At 54.9% G+C, this 22,052-nt stretch overlaps 1 protein-coding gene across 3 annotated transcripts; it reads right to left on the bottom strand.

Moving 5' to 3' along the window:
• Window positions 1-7,191: 7,191 nt before the first annotated feature.
• Window positions 7,192-20,713, bottom strand: LOC119104875 (sodium/hydrogen exchanger 9B2). Of its 3 annotated transcripts, none has more exons than XM_037228607.1 (13): window positions 20,593-20,713; window positions 17,161-17,309; window positions 16,753-16,854; window positions 15,479-15,749; window positions 14,838-15,002; window positions 14,223-14,405; window positions 13,115-13,290; window positions 11,281-11,459; window positions 10,734-10,826; window positions 10,038-10,173; window positions 9,610-9,719; window positions 8,760-8,837; window positions 7,192-7,655 (listed from the first exon to the last, which is right to left on the bottom strand). In XM_037228607.1, exons 2-13 carry the CDS (start codon window positions 17,267-17,269, stop codon window positions 7,494-7,496), a joined length of 1,764 nt encoding a protein of 587 aa, XP_037084502.1. In that variant the 5' UTR covers window positions 17,270-17,309; window positions 20,593-20,713; the 3' UTR covers window positions 7,192-7,493. The 3 variants fall into 3 exon arrangements, with proteins under 3 accessions (XP_037084502.1, XP_037084504.1, XP_037084503.1); XM_037228609.1 differs by lacking the exon at window positions 20,593-20,713 and adding an exon at window positions 20,451-20,476; XM_037228608.1 differs by lacking the exon at window positions 20,593-20,713 and adding an exon at window positions 19,106-19,963.
• Window positions 20,714-22,052: the final 1,339 nt, after the last annotated feature.

The raw sequence follows: 22,052 nt of genomic DNA, 5'->3' as shown, positions 1-22,052 counted from the left end.
ACGCTCCTGAGAACGAGCGCGATCATGCACAGAACTGAATCGTTTAGTGCAGACTGCTAACGCAGGCACCGCACAACCCGCCACAATAGCTTTACCCGCATCCTCGCGAGCAAAGTAGCGCCTCACCATTTTCGCTAGGTCCTGCCCTGCCCATGTCCACCACAGCTCGTTCCCACAGCTCCGCACATGAGGCGAGTCTCCTACCTGGTCCGCATCCGAACGTGGGAGCATCCGAGTCCACCAGACGCCACAACCGCACCGCAGCCACCCGACCGCACCGGGTCCTGCCTGCCCTGTGCCCGCACACCCACACACCGCGCACATTTCCGCACAGCTTCGGTGCGTTCACGGCCAGCAAGAAGCTGCGCCCGCAAACGGTGCTCCACATCCCAGCACACAATACAGAGCAAGGCAAAACACGCGCACAGACCTGCCGCGTCCAGCCTGCTATGGACGGCTGCGGACCTCCCGCCGCACGCGGCCGACGCCAGCTGACTGCGGGGCGATCGGCTGACTGGCGGCTCAGCTTCCAGGCCTTGGGGGCCGGAGCTGCGAGGGGCGGGGTAACGGGACGGAGGGGTGCTTTCCAGTGATGCCGCGAGAGTTGTTCGGTCTATTGTCTGGCTAGGTGCTAGGTGTTGTAGGAGCGCGGGAGGAAATGAGAGAGGAGAGGGCACTAGTATACTTAATAAATGTGAACGGCACTGTAAACTGAATGGAACAGGGACAGGCGTAAGCGCAGGGAAGAAACGGGCAGGTCAGGGCCGCCGTTTTTGAGAATGTTAAAGGGAATACTCCATATTGGACGATATTGAAGCAAGCACCAGTCGTGACGAAGCAAGCTCACTTTTAACTATTGGTCCCTGAGGTGACAGTTTTCATAGATGATTAGGGGCGGGCAGAGCCGAGGGCCCGACAAACTACTCCCCCCTCCCCCTCCACTTTTGTCTCATCCCGTTTAACCCACTGCTTCGGCGAAAGGAATGCTATTGCTCATCGTTGCATCATCTAAAAATTGCTTTAAGCAGCATAGCAGCAGTCCGAAAGGGTCCGATCCAGAAAGCGAGGAGGGGAACGTGACCCCTCCGATCGAAAAGCAAAGGTGGTGGTCAAGAGGCCGTCTTAGGGTGTCAAAAAACAAGGCACACTTATTTGGCAGCCATCTGCGGCGGCCCGCATTTTTGGCTGTATAGGGGGGGGGGGGCAGAGACAGGGCTAAACATTAAGGACTTCGGCCGTTGCCGTACTCCGGAGTTCTTCATTTTAGCCTCTCAGACCCTTGTGTGTCTCATGGTTCCAGCTGTGTTAAGTTGATGGCATCCTTTATCCCCTCTGCTTTATGCGTTCTCCGGCGGCGGGAGCGAATTAATATTGCAAGGATGTCCTAATATCAGTATATGCAATAATCTGTAAATTGTTATGCTTTATTGCTGTGGGGCGGTGCACATCGGCTACAGTAACAAATCCAGTTAAGAGGTTTGGGGGGCAGGACATATGGCCAAGTTACGCAGTCTACTCCAATGGTGTCTTCTGACCTCCGATTTAGGTTACAGCGCCTCCCGTGAAATACAATGCTGCTCTATAAAATTTACGATTTTTGCGTGAATCGCGAGCGGCGCACGAAAATTCCAGTCTGAATTTCGCATCGTGTAGCATTTCTAAGTTAGCCTGAGTTGAAGTGGCATAATATATATATATATATATATATATATATATATATATATATATATGCGCCATCACATCAACAATTGCAATCAACAACATGATCATACTCAACAATACCCAGCAATATCGAAATGTGTTCAACTCACCATAAACAATTCACATCGGCCAGTAATTATACGAGATCAAGACTAAAAGGAACCTGCTTCAACTGGATGCATAAAAATGCGCTGTTAACACAATGGTGTAAATGATTTTGGTGTAACCGCAGTGTAAAAAATGCACGTGCTATCAATACGACCACCACATGCATGCTTCCGACCACATTCGTGATGTGGAGAGACGCGTAGTGGTAGTTTCGCCTTCCCGGGCACTTGGTCATTGGCTCGACAGTGTTCGCCAGGTTACGGGGTGGCCGATAGTCGTGCAGTCGCATGACACGGTAAAGCTCCTTTCGTGCTATTTGGAAAAGAACCGGGGCGGAATGGATCTCCCGGAGGTGTATCACAATAATGCGATGGTGGGTTCAAAGTGCAAGCAGTAATCTGTGTTCAGCACGGAATGGGATTAAGAATCCGGCCCGGCAAATTTTTCGTTTTCTGTATTGTTCCCCATTTTGCAACTGAACTGAAGCTATCATCTGATCTACCGATGCTGCCCCCGCAAAAATATTTTACGCGACTTTATTTCTCATGAGACTTTACAGCAAAGCAATTTGGACATCAAATCTAAAAAAAAAAACAGTGTTTGGCTCGTAGCCCACCACAGATCGGCCAAACGTCACTTGGAATACAAGAGTCTTCATGGGACTGAAGAATCGGTGGCATCAATATCATGATTAGTGGCGGGAAGGCGTTTGGGCTAACATTTACCGGACAAAGAAGTGTTTGTAAAACATCGATTCTGAAACGGTTTATCCCAAAGTCTGAGGTTACCCCTTAGTTGGGAACATTATATTCAGGTTGCGAGTTGAAGTTACCCAGGTGTACCCTCAATGGCGACGTCACCAGGGTCAAGGGTCAAAGAAGATGGTCTTTGTGTAACGGTCAACACGTTCCTACGCTTTCATAATATTCCATCCAAAAGAATATCGGGAGGCACAACCCAACATTGCGGGGCAGGGGCAACTCAGTATTGAGGGGGAGAGGCAAGGCCTTACAAAGAACACAGATTTATAGCCGTGGTTGGCATACGGTTAACTCGAAAAGACTGCTCTAGACAGCACGATTTCCCCACATAGTAAATATGTTCCGCAATATTCCAAACTGCTCTGGCGGCTGAGCCAAATGTTGTTATGTGCTTGCGTTTTGCCCTTTTCTCGTGGTGTTTTTGCATATTCATCAGTCCATTTGTAATATTTACTTATATTCACAAACTGGGACATGACGTTACTTTTAAGTAATTTGATTGCAAGTATTATTTCCGTATTAAAAAACAGCGATGACCAACTTCTTATATTATGTAGCACAAAACGTGATTCGTGAATGGAACTTGCACAACCTGTCCAACACCGACTGAAGGCAATTGACATCCATTATAACTAAAAATCGTGTTCACGGAAACCAGATCTAAACGGCTCAAAAATGATATTCTTCCTGGCCTTGAACGCCGCATGACCTTTGGAGTGGCAGGATTTAAATGTCTTTTCCATGGCGTCATACATGCCTAAAGTATCTTTGAATAGTTTGCACGAAATAGTCTGCGTACCTTCCCGGGCATGTGGTTGGGAAACTAGAGGACTTTAGGTCTTGTGAATGGTAGGCTGTGAACTGCAGCGAATCACCTTCAAAATGACTACTTCAATGCAAAATCACATACAGAGGTCGAACGCTCACTTTAACATAAGCCACTGGGAGATGCTTGGGACCAACATACATCATGTGCCCACGTAACACGATTAGAGCACCCCACAGGTTCTCCGTGAAGCCGAACTCGGTTACGCTATCAAGTCATCTGTGATTAAAAATAAGTGCTGCAAAGGGCGCCTTCATGCCGGAGCCGTAGCGTGATGTTACGGGTTGTTCAATGCCGTGTTCAGACGGTCTGGTTTTCTTCGTGGTTCTGGTGCAGGTGCCACGGTTCCAATAGCAAGCTGTGACGTCACGTACATAGGTGACGCCACCATGCCTCCGGCATCGACTTGAGCAGAAGAAACACATGTAGATTTCGAAAGGAGTTAGTGAACGCAAATCGAAGTGCATAACTTAACGTGTGCCCTTTCCCTATATATCATAAATTGAGGGCGGAAATAAGCGCTGCTGTTAACGCACTATTGAAGCCCCAACAATGGAGGAGTCAACAGTGGATAGAAAGGATGTATGCACAAATGTAATGCAAGTGCAATCCTAGTCCATCGTAGTGCGCTGGAGTATAGTCTATACTTTCTGTTGTCACAAAAGTGGTATTCACTTGACTTCAGTACTGATGACACGCGCTGGGTTCACGGCGAACTCGGTGACCGCATGACTGGCCATCGGTCACCATTGCTTCCGCGTTATAACAGAGAACTACGAGCCTAGTGACCGCAGCCTGCAGTCTGATCAGACGTATTGAGTGGGCGAGCGAAACGACCGAGTTAACACAGCCGTACAGATGAATCCCAGCCCCGCCGAAGCGCTATGGTAGCACGACCGCTCCACAGTATGCTTTTCCTGTCGGCCCATAGCGTTTACGTGTTAAATGCCTGCTTTTCACAAACCTGTAGACCAAGTTCTATCACATCAATGTCGATTAACATAACACAGAACGTGACGTTGTTCCATTATCTTGCACCGATCCATCGACCCTTTTTACTAGAGAAGCTAAGCTCCCACGATTTTTGTTTTTTCTATCTTTCCTTTCTATTATTCTGCGTCACGTTGTTCCGGATCAGTTTTCACGCACGGTACGCTGTGAATTTTCCAACTTTCGAGGCGTACTACTGGGCCCAGTAATTCGATCGGTAACGTGGCGGATCCATATGCAAAAGTTCATCAATTCGAAACCGGGTCGTTACGAAAATGCACTTTAGGGTATTACCGGCGTAAGCGTCGCACACTGTCTGGCGGGCATGAATGAGATCCGCACCTCCTTTTCGAATATGACTATATAAGACGATCACATACGACTTCTTAGACCACAATATACCATCCAGTGTTGAAAACAGCGGAATTGTGACATCGTTCCTAAGGAACCAAAATAATTAGTCTCATACAGGTACCAACGGATATATTTCGCCCGCAGATATTTACTTTGACGACAGCCTACCGCGCCGCAGATTTATCAAGCTGACCGGCTGACAGGGTCTCACGCAACGGACTCTAGTACGAAACTCATACATTGATATCGAAGGAAGCACACATTTTGCAACACCTACTCTACCCTCATTTTGTTCTATATATCATAAAATGACAATAAAAAGTGTGTTACTTCCCACCTCTCAACCAGCCAACTCGGTGAATATGCGGTGCGGCAGGAAGTGTGAGAGGCCTACGCCGGCAGTACCTGGCCTCTTACTCGAAGCCGCTGCTCCTCTCGGCAGAATGAGGTCCCGGATGAATCCTTGACATGTATCGCTTCAGTATCCTCCGTTGATCTATTCAGGTACAGTTCGGATATGCACGAACGACCGGCCTCCTTTTTAAGAGCTTTCTAACGCTTCTAACGTTGACGCCCTCCATGCTAGATCATTAGAAGAGCCGTACAGCGTTACAGAAACTAACGAGTAGCTCGTTCTTGAAACTGGTGAGTTTCTCATCACACGAACATGACTAACGACAGCCTACAGTCTCGAACTGAACCCGATTTGCAGCCGCGTGGCGAATTTTCGAAGCCATTGGTCTCCAATCGAACAATTTAAATTCAAAACACCGCGCAGCAGGCTGGTCACGCCCATCGCAAAGTGCTGAGGCCAGCCGCGTTTCTTACGACTTATAATAATTCTAGTTATTTGGTGTTTTATGTTGTTTAGTATGTAAAGTGAATCTTAGCTGATAGGTCTGTGAACAGACACTGATCTGAGGGAATTCTAAAGCTCTTTATCACCACTCGTCTGTGACGCTAGCACTGATGTGGAATAGTTTTTAGTATATTTCTGTAAGCTGCTAAAACTATTCTGGTTAAGGCCACTATATTTGGAAGCATTTTGTGGGTCTAAGTGCTCGTGCAGCAAAGCGTCACTGTTTTGACATGCTCTATACGCGCTCACGCTGCAAGCGATCACGAGTACATACCATACTTAACTTTGAGTTTTGTCTAACTGGGATGGTCTGGTGGACTTTGTTTTCATTTTCTCAATTTCGTCACCAAATAGCTCGCAAAAGAGTCTTTTTGTGTCACCGATTATACCCTGTGAATCGGTGGCTCTTTCATCCTGGCACGTAGCGTTGAAACCTAGCCTATCCTGCGTCTATGACTGCCGTTGACATGGGACAACCCTGCCACGCAGTTGCCTCGCTGACAAATAGGCTACGACAACTGAAGCCATCAGCAGAAACGTGATGACCATGGACGCTGGAAGCCGGACGACAGCAGCGGATTAGCGAGGGACCTCTGGGACTCTGCGACCAGATGCAAGCGTGATACACCGACGGGGTACGGGCCATTGGTACTCGGCCGATGGTACTCGGCCGATGGAGCCAATAAATATGATCCGGTGGAGCCACTAGATATGATCACGCACACACACACACACGCACACGCACGCACACACACACGAACACACACACGCACGCACGCACACGTACACGCACACACACACACACACGCAAACACACGCACGCACGCACGCACGCACGCACGCACGCACACACACACACACACACACACACACACACACACACACACACACACACACACACACACACACACACACACACGCACACACACAGACATCACGCGCTGTGACGCACCGACGGTAGGCGATGTGATGCTCCAACAATGAGAGGTGATGTGTCAGTGCTGGGAGGTGCGAAGTGACCGCACGATGCGATGCGCAATCGGTGGGACGCGATGCACGGGCACTGGGACGGGATACACGGCCATAAGAAGCGGGGCGCGACCAGCGGTATGACAAGCAGCAAGGGAGGGGAGGGGGGTTACACGAACGACAGGTGTGACGCGCGACCGTAAGATGTCCCCAGCGGCGTGATGTGCCCCACGAGCGGTGAGATTGATCCACTGGATCTGGCTGTGGTGCGGCGGACGTCCACACGCGGGCGGCGGCTGCATGCCACACGGTGGCCGGGAGCCACGGCCACACCCAGCCACATCAGACGCCGCTCTGGTCCGAGCCAACCACTTCCACCAGCCCACCTCACCACCACCACCACCACCACCACCGATCCAGACCATCTCATCGTCTGTCAAACTCTACCAGTTGTGTGTTACGTCACAAACAGAACGGCCGACGAAGAACGCTACCGAATGGAAGACCTTGGTTCGCATCCCGTACCGGGAAACATTCAGTGCCCCTGCCTCCGCCTGGGTTAGCGGCCATGAGAGGGACGGCGTCCCTCTCAGGAGCTGCGTGCGTCGACAAACACCTTTCAATCATGGCGTCTCCCGTATATTTAAAACTGTCGCAGAACAGTCGACAGGCTAACAAACATTAAGTAGAGTCTCTCCCCTCCCCCCAACGCCCGCCAAGGAACAATCCCGCGGTACTGGCCGCGCACAACGAACACCAGACGACACCGAGTCTGCATTGCACCGGGTCCAGCCTCAACAGCAACAACGTGCCAACAACGACGTGGTCCGGTCCCCCACCGGCCCGGGCCGTCCTCTCGGGAGCGCGGCTCCTCAAACAACGGGCCGTCCCACGGACGCGCGCGACCTCGACACAGCCAATCGCCTCAGGCGGTGTTGTCTCCGTTGGCGACCTTGCCCTTGGTCTGGTCCTGTGACCCGGGCGCGACCTGCGAGCCGCGCACGAGCAGGCGGGGCGCGGAGAGCATGATGGCCGCCGCACCGATGGGCGCCGTCACCAGGATCACCAGCACCGCGATCGCCACCACCTGGCCACACGGGCACGTGACGCCGGGTCAGGTGACCACCGGCGGCGGGGCTCAGGCTGTCGGTGCTCCCACCTCTGGCGGAAGCCAGGGCTGATGGGAACCAGCTGCGAGGGGACTAAAACACGACACAGGGACTGGGCAGTGTTACCGGGGCTCGGCTGTGCTGGGGTCGGTGATGGGTGGTGGCAGCTGGTAGGGACGGCACTCAGGGGTGGTGACAGCCGGCGGGGATGACACTCAGGGGTCGGTGACAGCCGGTGGGATGACACGCTTGGGTCGGTGATAGCCGGCGGGGATGACACGCAGGGGTCGGTAATGGCCGGCGGGGATGACACGCTGGGGTCGGTGACAGCCGGAGGTGATGACACGCAGGAGTCGGTGACAGCCGGTGGGGATGACACGCAGGGGTCAGTGACAGCCGGAGGTGGTGACACGCAGGGGTCGGTGACAGCCGGTGGGGATGACATGCAGGGGTCAGTGACAGCCGGAGGTGATGACACGCAGGGGTCGGTGACAGCCGGTGGGGATGACATGCAGGGGTCAGTGACAGCCGGAGGTGATGACACGCAGGGGTCGGTGATAGCCGACGGGGATGACACGCAGGGGTCGATGACAGCCAGTGGTGACGACACGCGGGGGTCGGTTATAGCTGGTGGGGATGACACGCGGGGGTCGGTGACAGCCGGTGGTGATGACATACGTGGGTCGGTGACAGCCAGCGGGGATGACATACGATGGTCGGTGACAGCCGGTGGGGATAACACGCGGGGTCGTTGACAGCCGGTGGGGCTGACGCGCATCGATTATAAGATCTGAACTCGGCGCCATCCGTCCCCGCTCCACCCTGCCCTCGGCGCCAGCGGACGCCGGTCCACCCCACCCTCGGCGCCAGCGGACGCCGGTCCACCCCACCCTCGGCGCCAGCGGACGCCGGTCCACCCCGCCCTCGGCGCCATCCATCCCGCTCCACCCCGCCCTCGGCGCCATCCGTCCCCGCTCCACCCCGCCCTCGGTGCCATCCGTCCCGCTCCACCCCGCCCTCGGCGCCATCCGTCCCGCTCCACCCCGCCCTCGGCGCCAGCGGACGCCCGTCCGCGGTCTGACCTGTTCACCAAGCGCGATGTTCTCGGGCGTGGGCGCGTGCAGCCGGGCGTAGTCCAGCGCCACCGGTCCGATGGCCGCCTGAGGGCGCGGGCCGGGTCACACGCGGGTCACCAGGGCAGCGGGCCTCGCTCACTGGCCGCCAGAACCGCTCTCATAGTCAGCTCACGCGAATACAGAGCAACCAGGCGCGACGTTGGTCTGTGCCAGATAGTCACGTCTTGCTGATGAGGATTGAGACTTGGTGGCCTTATAACTGGCAAGCCGACTGCACGCCCGACGGAGCCGGGCCGACAGAGTCCGGCTGGCAGAGTCAGCTGAGGGTCAGCTGAGAGTCAGCTGACAGAGCCAGACTGGCAGTCAGCTGACAACGCCGGCCAGCTCGGACGTCGGCCTTCGTATCTAGATACAGAGTTAGATCTCGTTGCACCCACCTGCGTCGGACGCGTGCCAGGGTCACAGCCGATACTGTGCCACGGTCACAGCCGACACTGTGCCAGGGTCACAACCAGTACAGCGGCCCGGCGGCGCGGGCCCCTCGCCGTGTTCTCCGAGGGACACGTGCCTGTATCGAGCTCAGCGAGTGACCAACGGCAGCCAGCCGACGACAGAGCGGCACCGACCTGATCCAAGCACCGCCAAACCGCAATAGCACAAAACAACCCGTCAGACGAAATGGCGCCAAACGTCAGACGAAACGGCGCCACGTCGCAATTTTGCCAATATCCAATAATTCACCGATAAGCTTACAGATGGTCTAGCCCAAGCATGGGACAGCAAGTTTGATGGAACACGTAAACAGCGGGCCGTGAAATGTCGCTTGGCCGTCTGCCGGCCACCGCAGCAGTCTCACCTGAACTGTGGCCTTGGGCAGCCAGGCCACGGCCACGAACAGCCGCTCCTTGACCGTCAGCCCTCCGCCCATCACCACGAAAAAGCTGACGATTATCCGCACCGTCAGGCCTGCCGATAGGCCGACAAAATATTAGCCATTATGGACACGTGGTATCTGTTGCGCTGTACTAGTTAACACCATGTCATTTGCTGGTAATTTACATAAATCATCATCCCGTAACTACCGTACCGCGACGGGTAGTCAGAGCACGCGCCGTGGGCGGCCGCACACGACCCGCAGGCAGCCGTCGGCGGAGCGTGCCCGGCCGGGAGCGGACCGGGAGCGGACGGCGCGGAGACCGCGCGGGCTCACCCACCGATGGCGAGTGTGAGCAGGCCGAAGCCGACCGTGTTCGCCTGGAGCACGCCACCGCGGCGGTCACCTACCGATGGCGAGAGTGAGCAGGCCGAAGCCGACCGTGTCCGCCTTGAGTGCGTCGACGCGGATCTCAGCTCCGATCAGGCCGAACAGGATCGGCTGGAAGACGAACCACAGGATGCCGTACGCCTCGCTCACCGGGTTCTGCCGGCGAGAGGCGCGACGTTAGACCAGCGGCAGGGGCCACAGAGGCACGCCAGCGGACGGGGAAGGCGTGGGGCTATGTCGGAACAATAACGGAGGTGGGGACAGGCCCGGAGGAAACGTTCAGGGGCACACTTCTATCCTGACCATGTGATCCAGACGGATCGTCCGACGGATATACAGCACAACTGCAGGAAAGAACGGCAAGGAAAGAAAAACACAGCACTCCGCTTTTCCTGACACTCGGTGCAGCCAGTAGAGAGATACAAGAAAACAACACCAGAGGCCAAAATTGGTGAAGGCGATCACGCTGTACGAAACACTGAGGACAGTGTGATTGGTAGCATTATAGGGAGACTGGTGAACACCGAGATCTGCAGAGCGAGTGGGCATGCACCGGCGCTGCTGTGAGCTGTGTGATGGGCCAACAGAGCCAGTGGTGAGCAGTCTGGTCAGGAGGGCGGCGGCCTGACTGACCGTGTCACCGGTTCAGCCCCGCTGCCTGACTGACCGTATCACCAGTCCAGCCCCCCCCCCCCCCCCCCCGCTGCCTGACTGACCGTGTCACCGGTCCAGCCCCGCTGTCTCCAGCCGTGGCCAGCCACGAACGACAGCGTCAACGCCCCCAGGGCGCCGGCTCCGGAACAACCCACCTGGAGGAGCGCGGCACGGCCGTCAGGGCAACACCAACACAGAACAGAGCCATCAGGGTTACGCCAACACCGAGCACAATCGTTAGGGGAACACCAACACGGAACACGGTCGCCAGGGCGACACCAACACGGAACACGGTCGTCAAGGCACACCAACACGGAACACGGCCGTCAGGGCAACACCGACACGGAACACGGCCGTCAGGGCAACACCGACACGGAACACGGCCGTCAGGGGAACACCAACACAAACACGGCCGTCAGGGCAACACCGAAACGGAACACGGTCGTCAGGGCGACACCAACACAGAACAAAGCCATCAGGGTTACACCAACACCGAACACAATCGTCAGGAGAACACCAACACGGAACACGGCCGTCAGGGCAATACCAACACAAACACGGCCGCCAGGGCGACACCAATACGAAGCACAGAACACAACACGCCCTCACCGCCTGACTGCCGAAGAGCGCCAACAGGCCGAGGCAGGTGATGAGCACGAGCCGCAGCAGCGGCAGCTGCCGGTTGTCGGCGCCCGGCAGGAACCAGAGCAGCACGCCCAGGCTGACGCCGTAGCTGAGGCCCAGCAGCACCTCCAGCGGACCCGACAGCAGCTTGTCCGTCAGCGCGCCTGCCGTCCGGGGCAGCGGAGCTCAAGAGCGGCGGCGGGCAGCGCAGCTCAGGGGCGGCGGCGGGCGGCGGGAGCTGGCGGAGCGGCGGGCAGGCAGCGGAGCTCAGGGGCGGCGAGAGTGGAGCTTAGGGATGGCGGAGGCGAGTGGCGGGAGCTGGCGGGGTGGCGGCGGCGGGCAGTGGGTGCCGGCGAGGCAGCGGCGGGGAGCAGGAGCTGGCGAGGCAGCGGCGGGGAGCAGGAGCTGGCGGAGTGGCGGCGGCGGGCAGTGGGTGCCGGCGAGGCAGCGGCGGGGAGCAGGAGCTGGCGAGGCAGCGGCGGGGAGCAGGAGCTGGCGGGGGTGGGCGGCGGCGGGCAGTGGGTGCCGGCGAGGCAGCGGCGGGGAGCAGGAGCTGGCGAGGCAGCGGCGGGGAGCAGGAGCTGGCGGGGTGGCGGCGGCGGGCAGTGGGTGCCGGCGAGGCAGCGGCGGGGAGCAGGAGCTGGCGAGGCAGCGGCGGGGAGCAGGAGCTGGCGGGGTGGCGGCGGCGGGCAGTGGGTGCCGGCGAGGCAGCGGCGGCGAGCAGTGGGAGCTGGCGGGGCTACGGTGGCGGGCAGCGCGAGTTGGCGGGGCGGGCAGCGGGAGCTGGCGGGGCGGGCAGCGGGAGCTGGCGGGGCGGCGGCGGGCAGCAGAGCTCAGGGGCGGCGGCGGGCGGCGAGAGCGGAGCTTAGGGGCGGCGGCGGCGAGTGGCGGGAGCTGGCGGGGTGGCGGTGGCGAGCAGCAGCGCAACCACCCGACAGCCGCTGATGGCTTCATCGAACACTGTCCCGCTACGAAACTGCACGACACGACATCGGCCGTCTCGCAGCCAATGGCAGACGCTGCACGCAGTTTTCGAGAAAAAATCGGTGCGTGCGCGCGCCAAGCTCACATGCGGTTTGACCACCACTGCTTTGACGCGCATCGCACCATGGGCTCGTGTCGCCGGAGAAAAACAGAAGAAAGCACAGCGAGCCAGCCCCCAACACTTCCACGAGCCCGCGGCTGATGTGCGGTTTCACGTGGTTAGTATGCATCATCACGCGTAAGCCGACTATTGATAAATGTTAATGAAAGAGCAGGAACACCAGGACGTGGCGGCACGGCCGTGACGTGTAACTGATATGTTCTGCTTGTTAACTGGTCTGTTCTATCTGTTGACTGGTCTGTTCTGTCTGTTGACTGGTCTGTTCCGCCTGTTGACAGGTCTGTTCTGTCCGGTGACTGGTCTGTTCTGTCCGGTGACTGGTCTGTTCTGTCTGTTGACTGGTCTGTTCTGCCTGTTGACCGGTCAGTTCTGTCCGCTGACTGGTCAGTTCTGTCCGGTGACTGGTCTGTTCTGTCCGTTGACTGGTCTGTTCTGTCTCGGGACGCGCTGCGCTTCGTAGGCAGCGGACTACACGAGCGTTCGACTGACGAACATGATGACGAGGGTGATTGGGGTTTTAGGGCGCGCCGTCGACCAAGATCAGCCTTGACTGACCAAGGTTCACACAAACGTGCTAACATCGCTGGCAGGGGGTCATAGGCGTTAGCCAACCTGAGGTTTAGCGCTCATTTGAAGTAAACTGGCGCGAGACGCGTCCCGGGATCCAACCGATACCAGGGCACATCTCTGTCGCCGAACGTCGGACAAGCTCACCCTGCGAGAAGCAGATGCCAAAGAGGACGCCGAAGCCGGAGATGGCGAGCACGTCATCGATGCTGGCAGCGGCCATGACGAGTGTGGGCACGCCCTTCGCCACACCGTAGCCCTGCTCCTGGAGCGCCAGCAGACAGGGCACCACCACGGCCGGGGAGACGGCCGCCAGCACGAACCTGGGCAGGACAGGGGGATCACACCACTACTACAGGCAGGGCACCAGACGGCCGCCAGCACGAACCTGGGCAGGACAGGGGGATCACACCACTACCACAGGCAGGGCACCAGACGACCGCCAGCGCGAACCTGGGCAGGACAGGGGGATCACACCACTACCACAGGCAGGGCACCAGACGGCCGCCAGCACGAACCTGGGCAGGACAGGGGGGTCACACCACTACCACAGGCAGGGCACCAGACGGCCGCCAGCACGAGCCTGGGCAGGACAGGGGGGTCACACCACTACCACAGGCAGGGCACCAACGGCGCCGCACACCTGGGCGAAGGGGGTCACACCACTACCAGGCAGGCACCAGACGCGCCAGCCACGAACCTGACTGCGGGCAGTCACACCACACAGCAGGCACCGACGCCGCCAGCACGAGCCGGGAGGCAGGGGGGAAAGGCACCAACGCGCAGAGATGGGCAGGGGGGGGAGGGGCACATACAACCGCGAGACGACAGGGACATGACTGCCACCAAAACTGGGGAACGATAGATAATGAAAACAAACACTTCAACAAACCCGGACGCGATAACTTCTTCCTGCACACTTCATGTCAGGCCGAGCCGCGATTAAGCGCCAGTTCACGCGGAACAAGTGCGTCACCACTTGGCCGCCAGGCAACGGGGGTCGGAGACTAGCGGAGCACCGCGCCATCCGTTCCATCCTACCACGGCACAAGAAAATCGTCCGACGCCAGGCTCCATGTAAAGAAGATCACCAAAACACGATCCCATGTAAAGGGAGCCCTAACCGAAGCATGACCCCCAGATAAAGGGAGCGCTAACCAAAACACGATCCCCACATAAAGGGAGCCCTACCCGAAGCATGACCCCCAAGACGCAGGGAGCCATAGCATGCTCCTCAGATGGCGTGGCCTCTCACCCGAGCATGAAGGACCAGATCCAGGGCATGCCGAGCAGGAGGTGGGCGGCGATGCCGACGGTCAGCGTCTCGCTCAGACAGGGCGTGAAGGCCAGCCGCACCACCACCAGACTGAGCCGGCGCAGCGCACCGGCGTCCAGGCCCAGCCCGGCCCGTGTCAGGATCACCATCAGCGCCACGTTCCTGTGAGCACCGGCGCGGTCAGTCGCGCGGTCCCGAGAAGCGCCCTCCTGCACAGGATCACCATCAGCGCCACGTTCCTGCGAACAGCGGCGCGGTCAGCGGCACGGTCCCGAGGAGCGCCCCCCTGCGACAGGATCACCGGCATCGTCATCAGAGCCGCGCTAGTCCCGCAGACGGGCCGCCGTCGCACACGGGCGGGACCGCCGGCAGAGCGGCGGCGCACTGGCCGCAGGTCACCATCGGACATGCATTTCCGCGCCCGCCAAGTTCACCGCCGCGTTTTTTTTTTTACCCGAACAGAGCGCGCAAACCGAGCACCGCAGCAGCTGGTCCCGAGCTCTCGGCCGATCAGCGGGCGTACGGGCAGGCGCGGCCCGCAGGCACCACGCCGGCCGGCCGGCCCCGCCCGAGCGTGGCCGCCGCCCGGCTCACCTCAGCAGCGAGGAGGTCGACTCCTTGACGGCCGTGGCGACGCCGCTGAGGCCGGGCACGTTGGCCAGGACGATGCCCATGATGAGCATGCCCAGCAGCGGCGGCAGGCGCAGTCGCTCCACCAGCCAGCCGGCCGCCAGGCTCAGCACCACCACACACAGCACGCTGCCGACGGACGCGACACGTCACACGTGAAGGCACTACACTGAGACGCGTGCTGATGCCACGCCGACACAAACGCAGGAGTTTGGGGGAGCGACCCACACTACACTGAGACGCGTGCCGATACCACGCCGACACAAACGCAGGGGAAGGAACGTTCGGCAGAGCGACCCACACGCTTACGAGCTTTTCACAATAACTTATCTAAATCACAACCACTGACAACTTAACACTCGCGACCATGTCAGCAGTGCTGTGTGTGCAAGGGTACAAAGCAATGAACACGCCACACACGCATACAGGAATGCCTATCATCAGCCCTGCACACACACCACCTGCCACAAATAAATATCGCTGTATAAGTTCGCGAAACGAACGCAATAAACCACTAATGCACGGTTTTCACGCATCACAAGAGTCTGCCAGCATTCATAGCAGCATTGGCGCAGGCCCGGGGCGGGGCTCGCGGCTCGACTGACCCGAATATCTGTCCGCCTGGCAGCGCCTCCTTGTCGGCGAGGGACACGGCCAGCGCCCAGAGGGCCAGCGTCACCAGCACGGCCACCAGCAGCTGCTCCAGCCGGCCCCAGGGCGGGCACGTGCAGCCGTACAGCAGGCGCCGCCACACCGGAGCCGCCGGCAGCGGCTTGTAGGTGGAGCGCAGGAGCGGTCGGCTGCAGCGGTGGCATCTGCCGGTCGGCTCCGGAGACTGCAGTTCCAGAGGCTCCGCCAGGAACACGTCCTGGTCGCCTGGGGCGGAGGGGTTGCCGTTAAAGTCAGTCCGACAGTCAGCCTAAAGCTGGCGTTCGAGATCCACAGCGGGCAGAGAATCCCAGCCTCTGCGCTCCACCGAGCCCGCCTCAGACAACATGGAGCCATGTGTGTAATCGGAACATACATATACACTAAGCAAGTGCTGAAGTACCTTCACATTCGCCACTCGCATGCGATAAAACCCGCATTCAGGGCACGTCACTAATCCACGCAAAGCACGCAAGCACGTGCTGGTGCCACGCCAACCGCTGGTGCGACGCCAGTCACCAGGCGTCAGGCTTTCATAACGAACCGCTCCAAGTACATCTTCCTCTTGGCCGCCAGCCGGCCCAGCCTGTCCCCACGGCCATCGCCAGAGCTGGAGACTTTCGCCGCTGCGGATCCACCCTGGCCGTAGCGCCGCCGCGGGACAGACAATGTGGGGGACACCCTGAGGGAGAGCTGTGGTCCCAGCTGGATGATGTACTGGCCCCATGGTGACACGCACGCAGAAGTGTGCGTGTGGGACGGGGTGGGGCGGAGTGAGGGTGGAGGAGGGGGAAGGGCGACAGCAAACTAGAGGGAATAATGTTGTAGATTTTGACAAGAAGCGTTCGACATAGTAGAGCCAAATGCAAGCTTGTGCATGGCGCAGATGGCTACACTGATCCTATTAGCATGACTCCTCTTGCACCGCAGTGCAGTCAATCTGAGCATGGTCCCCATGCTTGGGCGGTCCTCAAACCCCGGACAGCCGAGGCCAGGCAAGCCGAAGTGAAGGCAGGATTCAATTTGATCGCCGCATACCACGCCGGCCACCGGCCTCCGTCCGTTCCGGCCAAACTTCAGGCTAGGAAACGACCCAGCACTACACAGCTTCAGCGACGACTAGCCTGGATCAGACTGGATCAGACTGGACCAGACTAGATTAGACTGGATCAGACTGGATCAGACCGGATCAGACCTGCCCAGCCGCGGGCCACCCGCCGGCGGACCGTACCGATGTCGTCGCTGATGGTGGGCGGCTTGCTGCCGCTGCCGCGTGTGGCCAGGTCAGTGCCATTCAAACTCCCGTGCTCGCTGGACCGCGACTGCTTCTCCTCTGAGGGTGCAGTTTGGGAGACACTGAGCGTTGTGACACGGTTGCGGAAACTTTGGCGTTATGACATGGCTGTGACGCGAGTCTCGACCGGACCGGTTCGGAACACGTTATGCATGTCTCATTCTGTGTTTCATGCAAAGAAGCGCCGCTGTCAGCGCGGAACACTTCGTGCGATTCGAAGTACACTGCAAAACAACATGAAATAAAGATCAATTATCCAAAGATCATTCACCCAGTGCACAGAATGTGAAATGCGCAAAATCATGGGACAAAAAGTTGTGCTCAAAAGCAGCAGGTGTTTCCTACCTGACGAGGTTGACTGCTCTGCGGATCGTGGCTGCTGCTGCTGCTGCTGCTGCATTGGTGGCTCCAAGTCGAGGGCAGGGAAGACATAGGTGGCAGTTGGATCTGCCATTGCTGGGACCAGATCAAACCTGGGAGAACTACTTACAGCCCTGCAACAAATGAGTTTGATTATGCAGGTTTCGTCTTCATACTTCCAGCTTATTGTATTGGATGCCTCAGCTGTGTGAGAAGAGTACTGCTAACCCCCTAATGTCCGTTCCAATAACCCAGTTGGTTAGGGAGCCTACCTTCTGATCCACCCACCAATAGCAGGGTGGGTTCAATTTTTTGTAGGCATTCACTGTTTAAGACTGACTGGAACTGCCTGTGGCTGGTTGCAGCGACCACACTAAAGGTCAAGGTGACATGACCTGCATTGCTATGTGGTTTACCAAATCTGCCCTTGACCTGTTATTTCAGGATTGGATGGTAGGGGTCAGGGTTTACACAGCAAACACTGCTCAGCATGAGCTCTGACCCCACAAGGCCATCCATTTTAAAGGTCCAGAATGAATCTTCAAAACAGGTATTGGAACATAGTGCTCACTACAACCCATCCACTCTGGGATGCATAGCAGCTATAACTGGTGCACTGAAGCTTAGCTACCATGGTGATTATTGCATACTATAGATGAAGAGCTGATGACTCGGTACAGTATGAGATTTGCATATATGGTGGAAGGATCAACCTTCAAATTCAAATGAAAGATTAGAGTACACTTAAATGTTTCCATCAAAAGCTTAAATAATAATGTCATGAAGTTCTCAAAACCTGTCTTAACCATTTCTGACCAACTTCTTTCAAGTTCACTGTTATGCAGTGGAGGGCAATGCACCTACCTCAAAATAAAAAATTTAGCAGAGTAGTCAAGTTTACATGCACTTTCATGCACAGTAGGCAGCCATGTTCAAAAGAAATCCTTCCTGAGATTGCAGAGGTACTTTGTCAGATGGGGTCCCCTGGATTTCCATCCCCTCCTCCTTCCCTGCCAATAATCAGTGGCTCCATCCATGACTGCCTGAGTCCCCGCAACTGTTTTGCTTTTGTCCCCAGAGCAAACATGTGAAACACAGTGGTGGCAGATTAAGTCCAGAAACCATAGCAGCTGGGCCAAGAAATCAAACTATGCTTTCAGACACAGGATGGGATGGGTGCCACAGGCTGATTCATTTCTAATTCATTCATATAGCATGTAGTTTGTTTAAAGAAAACCAGGGCCTAACTTACATTCAAATGCATCTATTTGCATGTTTCAAGACAGGGATGCAGCCAACAGGCAACATGCCCCCCCCCCCCCCCCCTGCTCCCCCTAGGCCGGCATTTGTCTGCTATCACCACAGATGTCTCCTGACGGAACATTAAAAATTGTCATGATGAGCTATCAATGAAATCTGCTCCCTCACCATAAAGGAAATTCTGGCTACATCCTAGTTTGAAAGTTAGTTTCCAGCATTAGACAGATGTTTTTTAAGACTCAAATCCTAATCTTCAGGGTTAAATTCACATTTCTAGAATTCAAGCATTTCAAAAGTTTGAATGCTTTGATTAAGCTAAACACGGCTCAAATTATTTGCACACAGCCAGCTGTGAGCGCTGAAAGCCAACCATTTGTAGTTTTAAATCATGCAAAGGGAATAACCATGAACTGGGCTTATTTCACCAACACTTGGGATAACCCATGATTTGAATATGATATTGACCAGTATTAAATGAAGCACAGCCTTGATCTGAATGCAGAAGGAGTCCTGATTTCAACCATCATTCTTTACATCCTGGCCTGATGCCAACTGAAGCTCATTCACCTATATCTCTGCATAACTCACATACTACATGTTGAGGCATTTACCTCATGAAGTAAGATAAGCCTTTCAACTGTTTAAGGATGCCATGGTATATTTAACTTACCCACATGTTTTATGCTGCCTAGGCCAGGGAAAAAGACAAAAGACAAAAGCAAGGCTCAGATAACATTGTTCCTTGATTTGGCCAAAGCACAGGTTGCCCAAACATACACATTGCCATTATCTGAATTAGAGAGCAAGATGTGAGCTTTAACATAGTTTAATCAGCTTAAGGGCTATTTCTCATGGGCAAGAAACAAAACAGGCAATTTTTCCTGAAGCTTTTATTGGTCTAGTCTACAAAGCCATGGAGCGGTCAAAACTGATGAAGGTATTTTTTTCCTCTGGGAATGCTGCCACATCCCAATAGTTACTTCAGATAGCTTTCATCAGATATGTGATGTTCCATAGACAGAATGGACTCACAAACACTTTTGCATCCCAATTTTCAAGTCAAATTCCAGTCTCATTTTCGGAGCTCAGCCCAGCGATCATGTCATTCCCAAAATGACATGACCAAATGACAAATGGCATGCCACCATGCCGTTCAAACCATTTCAAGCAAACAAAGCACCAGAATAAGATAAAACCACTTGAAGGGAACACTTGAAAGAAACTACATACCCTGAGCAAGTCTTTTTCAGCATACTCAGGGAAGTTGTATAAATGACCTTGACAAGTGCCGTGAAATCAAGCTAGATAAGCAAAAAGCTATGACACAAAATAATCCTTCATTCTCATAACTCTTTCTAAATGCCATGGGCACAAACATACAAGTCTAATTACAGCCTATGGTTCTTAACATGAACCTTTTCCACCACAAGGCTATGTTTTTCAATAATGGTTGGTTTTCAGAAGCAATGGAGAGTGTGCACAACTTTCTATTGCTTTGGCTAGATGAAAGCATGGAGTTAATACTGCTTTTTCCTCAACAATGGGTGGGCAGGCTGCCAGGCACTGTACTGTGCATATGCTATGCTCCAGCTACCTAGCCTTAAAATGCCATATGCTGACAAATGTGATCATGATCCACTGAAATGATATCAAAAGGGGTCTAAGAGATCCAAGGGAGGCCAACATGCTGAAGTCCCCATAAGATCACCACAATACCACCATCTTGCTGATGGCCATCTTAAGCTGCAACAAGAAACCTGGGAGCATGTCCTCCACAAGGACTAAATGCTGAATCTACTCCCAGTCCCAGCAAACAAATGCTGACCAAATTTGTGGACCAATCCCAAAACGTAGGTGGTTGAGCACTTGAAAACTAATTGGCTACATTTAACACTGGAGTAACTGTCATGCTAAGAATTGTGGAAAATATGAAACAACCAAAACTAAGGCTAACTAGGGGATACACAGAACATCACAGACCGTTCCACTCCAAAGGCTGCACCAAAGAGCTGGACCTTGAAGCCAGACGGTGTTATCTGGACACGATACCCGCTCATCTGCGATCCCGTGTCAACAGACGCCACCCGTCTGGCGACAGATTTCAGGGCTTTCATGCACTGCATCTTGAAGCTATCGGGGGATTTCCTACACACTCACGTGCTGAGGCGTAGTTCTAGAGCTACGGCTGAAGTTTAAAGCTATATGACATCACCTGATTCTATTCTTGGCAGGAATCGCGAACGCGACGGGGAATCGAACCCCGTCCTGCACCTTGAACTTTATCTGGCATTAGTGCAGATAAAGCGCATCTGCGTTGCAACTGTCGAGGATATTTGTAAACAAATTAGTGCTACCAAATATGACATAAAATATTTACTTGCCTGGAAAAGAAAAAGAACTCGGGTCTGCTGCTAAAACAACAAATGCAAGTGATTCAAAATATTCTGGTCATTCTCGTACTCACCGGGTAAAACAAAGGGGAACGCTAGGAAGTGTATTTGCCCAACTTCAGATACTAGCGACCAGAGACTAGTTGAAAACCAGTAAAGCGTTGCATGCCAAAACAGGTCAAAAGTTCATTTTGCGGTCGAATGAGCGCGTCCGTCGTGCATTCGTCACAGCGTCAGACGCTCTGGCAACTGGGCTACAGTTGCAGAAGACGGTGGGATTTCAAAACGATCGCTCTCCGATCCTTGGATGATCTTGTTATGCAGTATATGTTTGCACCAGTTTTCTGTTGTTCTTGATTTTGGGTGACGTCTCCTATACTGGTCTCCATTATAATACGCGGATTATTTTCCATGTAGCTGTTTTACTCCACTTTGTTTTGCCGTATGCGTAACTAGGAGCGAACGCTGCATGTTCCTCTGCAGTTTAACTATGATCACCCGACCACCTCTTCACGAATACCCACGAACACACACGAACGGCATCACTGGGCGCCCAAAGGACATCCTGCATGAAAGCAGCAAGCACCGTGGTTGGCTTTGTAATTAACATAAAGTCCTTGAATGTTTTTTCTTTGGAAGGTGCGTACTCGCACATGAAGTTGTCATTATTAATGACATGTGGTTCCCCCCACCTTTCCTATCGTTTTGCAGACAGTAATTGCATACGTAGCAATAATCAAGGTCATAGGAGGTCATTGGGATTAGTGCTTACATCGGCAATAATTATAGTTCCTTGAATTAATTATACATGTTATAGTTACTGACGGTTGTTGGATCGCTTGCTTACGGTAGGTACTGGTTTGGAGATAACATTATTGAGGCAATTCCCTGTCATACACTGGCTGGTTGGGAACGACTACAATTGGTGACGAAAACATTGGCTCACCGACAATAAAGGCTTTTTAAGAAAGCTTTGGTTGCCTCCTAACAAGTTGGGCAGCAAACGCAACTTTACTGGGATTCCACAATATTCACGCATCCACATCGCCTCATACATGCTTGTTTGTTGGTCATTTTAAACGGAGACCTATGGCATGGGCACTACATACAGGGCCTGCGACTTATATGCAATGACCAGATGTTTCAAGCATGAGTGGAACAGTACAGTTGTCCACCACGCAAACCTGGAAATTCGTCTCCAAGAAAATAGCAGCCACCTGGTGTAAG

The sequence above is a fragment of the Pollicipes pollicipes genome, unplaced genomic scaffold, assembly GCF_011947565.3.
Source record: "Pollicipes pollicipes isolate AB1234 unplaced genomic scaffold, Ppol_2.1 Scaffold_6052;HRSCAF=7182_pilon_pilon_pilon, whole genome shotgun sequence".
Taxonomy (NCBI): domain Eukaryota; kingdom Metazoa; phylum Arthropoda; class Thecostraca; order Pollicipedomorpha; family Pollicipedidae; genus Pollicipes; species Pollicipes pollicipes.
The sequence above is the reverse complement of the archived record's forward strand: the minus strand, read 5'-3'. Positions and strand labels throughout refer to the sequence as shown.

What these genes read in the sequence shown, in the direction of transcription:
- LOC119104875 (XM_037228607.1), bottom strand. Translation starts at nt 17,269, where the DNA reads ATGGCAGATCCAACTGCCACCTATGTCTTCCCTGCCCTCGACTTGGAG. An exon ending in CACCATCAGCGACGACATCG is followed by an intron (nt 15,750 to 16,752) that starts GTACGGTCCGCC and finishes CCTCCGCCCCAG; the next exon opens with GCGACCAGGACGTGTTCCTG. An exon ending in CCTGCTCACTCTCGCCATCG is followed by an intron (nt 9,720 to 10,037) that starts GTAGGTGACCGC and finishes GCCTATCGGCAG; the next exon opens with GCCTGACGGTGCGGATAATC.